This window comes from Emiliania huxleyi, assembly GCF_000372725.1.
Source record: "Emiliania huxleyi CCMP1516 unplaced genomic scaffold EMIHUscaffold_88, whole genome shotgun sequence".
NCBI classification, from domain to species: Eukaryota; Haptophyta; order Isochrysidales; family Noelaerhabdaceae; genus Emiliania; species Emiliania huxleyi.
In genome coordinates, this window is record NW_005195441.1 from 534,443 (window position 1) to 536,970 (window position 2,528).

Here is a 2,528-nt window from a genome sequence, read left to right on the forward strand (position 1 = left end):
GACACGTCAACCCGCGTGTACGTCAGCGACGGGTCCCGCACGCCGCACGAGGCGCATGCGTGCAGCGGCAGCGCGTGCGCCATGCGCTCGTCGCTCCACTCGCCCAGCAGCCGCCGCTTCGTCTCGTCGGAGACGTGCACGCAGCGCTGCAGCAGCGCCGCCGTCTCGTCCTCGGGCCGCTCCAGGTCCATGACGACGTTCGTCGAGGCGTGGAAGCGCGTCTCCAGGTCGATGGCCGCCTGCTCGGCCGCGGCGAGCTTGCCCTGGTCGACGCACATGCCGCACACCGCGTGCGCCGGGCAGCCGCACTGGCCGCGTTGTGGGCGCACGGTCTTGGCGACCGCCGGCGCTGCGCGCCGGTCGTGCTGCTCACGCTGCCGGCGGCGCTGGTCGCGCGCCTGCCGATCGCGCGTGTTCGCGGCGGCTGCATCTCCTGCTCGTTTCGCTCGCACCCGAGCGGCTGTCGCCAGGCGCTTCAGGTCGGCGGTGCTGCGCGCGCGGCCGTCGGCCAGGCACAGCCACATGTCCTCCTCCTCGGCAGGCTCGCACGGCTTGCCGTCGAACTGCGGCTGGCGCCCGCGACGATGCTTCGCCCAGGCCGGGCACGATGGTGCCGCGACGAGCGGAGGCGACGGCCATCGATGGGTCCAGAAGACTTGGAGACACTTCTCGACCAAAAATCGAGCACAATTGCGTTACATGGGCAGTGCCGGGGTTTCTGCACCGAACGATCTTAAGTGTTGATCGATAAACGCACAACCGCGCGAGGTGGCATCGAAAGAATACCAGGCGCTCCAGCGCAGAGAGAGAGGAGCAAGACGCAGAATTTCCAAAATCTCATTACATGGGCTTTCCTGCGAGCATAGAGCCGTGTGCGGTATCGATGTGCGGTGCCGGTGTGTCGCCGCACAGCGTCGGCAGGGATCGGCTGGACGCGCAGCTGAGTTGTGCTTCACGCTTTTCCGCACCAGGTGGCGGGGCGAATGCACGGCGTTGCGCAGGAATGATAGACGTGTCGGAGCGTGTGAGCATAGAGCCGTATGCAGTGTCGATGTGCGGTGCCGGTGGGTACAGAGTTGGCAGTGCTTCACGGTTGGCAATGCATTGTCTCTGTTCCGCAGGAAACTTTTGCCCCCCCAGCTGGCAATCGGCGTAAGCGTGGCTGCAGCTAACAGATGGCCAACCTGGTGTGCATGGTGCATGGTTATTATTACCCACTGGGTCACCCATGTGCATGTAAGACCTTTCGCAATCCGCGGTCGATGTCGCCCAGCAGCTGCTGACTAGTGATCTCCCACTCGCACAGCTCGCACATTGTGTGCCGCTCTCGGTGTTGCAGCATTTACCTTGATTCTAGAGCCCTTGGCATTTATGCTGAGTAGGGGCCGGGGTGGGTCTCGGAGTCGGCGCAGGGGTGGGGTTCGGAGTCGGGGCCGGGGTCGGGGCAGGCGTCGGAAGTTGGAGAAAGTTGGGCGCGCCGTCGCTATCTGTGTCGGCCATCCACTCTTCAGCGTCCGGCCTGTTATCGCCGTCCGAGTCGGGGTCGAGGTAGTTAGGGATGCCGTCGCTGTCGGGGTCGCCATTGCCCTCTACCACGTCGCCGATCCCGTCCCCGTCCGAGTCAAGAGCGGGAGGACAGACGAATTATGTGCACGACGAGGAGCGCGTGTACGACACCCATTCCTCTTCAAGTACTTCTTCGACATTGCAAAGTGGTCCGTTCTCGTCGAAGTCATCGTCGCGAGTAGCGTAAGATCCCCAACCGTCGCCTCGAGTTGTGGCCGAATCGGCCACCCAGAGCGCACATCTGTTCAGGTGGATCGAAGAGGATCGAAGATGCGAGATGCCGTAACAAGATGTGTGCGCCATGTCGAGGCATGCTTGCTTGCAGCTCTCGACGGTCACGCCATCCTTGCTGTAGTTGTCAGCGATCGCCTTGCCAGCTTGAGCAGGGTAGCCAAAGCCAGGAAGTTGGGTGAACGGGGGCGGCGGCGAGGGCGGTGGTGATGACGGCGCTGAGGGGTGGCCCGTCTACCGTCTACCGGTAGACCGGGTAGACGGTAGACCATTTGGTAGACGAGTCTACCACGAGTCTACCGCAGTCTACCGGTAGACCGTAATGAACCTACGACCCCAGTCTACCGGTAGACTTGGTAGACCGCGGTAGACTGGTCTACCCCTTTTTCAGCCGCCGAACGGTAGACCGCCGCCGCCGGACGGTAGACCGCCTCGGCCAGTTGAATATGCAGCCTCCAATTCTCCACTCTGGCGCCACTTTGGCAGACGAGCGCCGGCAGATGCCCTCGCGGCCTGCCGGCGAACGTCCGTCCGGCGAGAACGCGCGATGAAAGTGCGGTCTGCCGCGCGGGCGAAATCTGCCGGTGAGAGAGGCTGTTGAGCGCGGTCGCTGTGAGCTTCACCTCATGCCATTTCCGTGCGAGGCGCGCTCCGTGCTTTTATGAGATCAAATGAACGTTGTTTACACACTCCACTGGGGAGAACCGTTCCTTTGCAGAGCTCCGCCCTCT

The 2,528-nt window shown here is 63.3% G+C and overlaps 1 protein-coding gene across 1 annotated transcript; it reads right to left on the reverse strand.

Moving 5' to 3' along the window:
• Positions 1 to 5: 5 nt before the first annotated feature.
• Positions 6 to 524, reverse strand: EMIHUDRAFT_359860 (Hypothetical protein; the record flags this gene model as incomplete). Its single annotated transcript, XM_005758209.1, has 1 exon — positions 6 to 524. A coding segment is annotated over one exon (519 nt), but the record flags the coding sequence as incomplete, so codon positions are not given.
• Between the last annotated feature and the right edge of the window lie 2,004 nt (positions 525 to 2,528).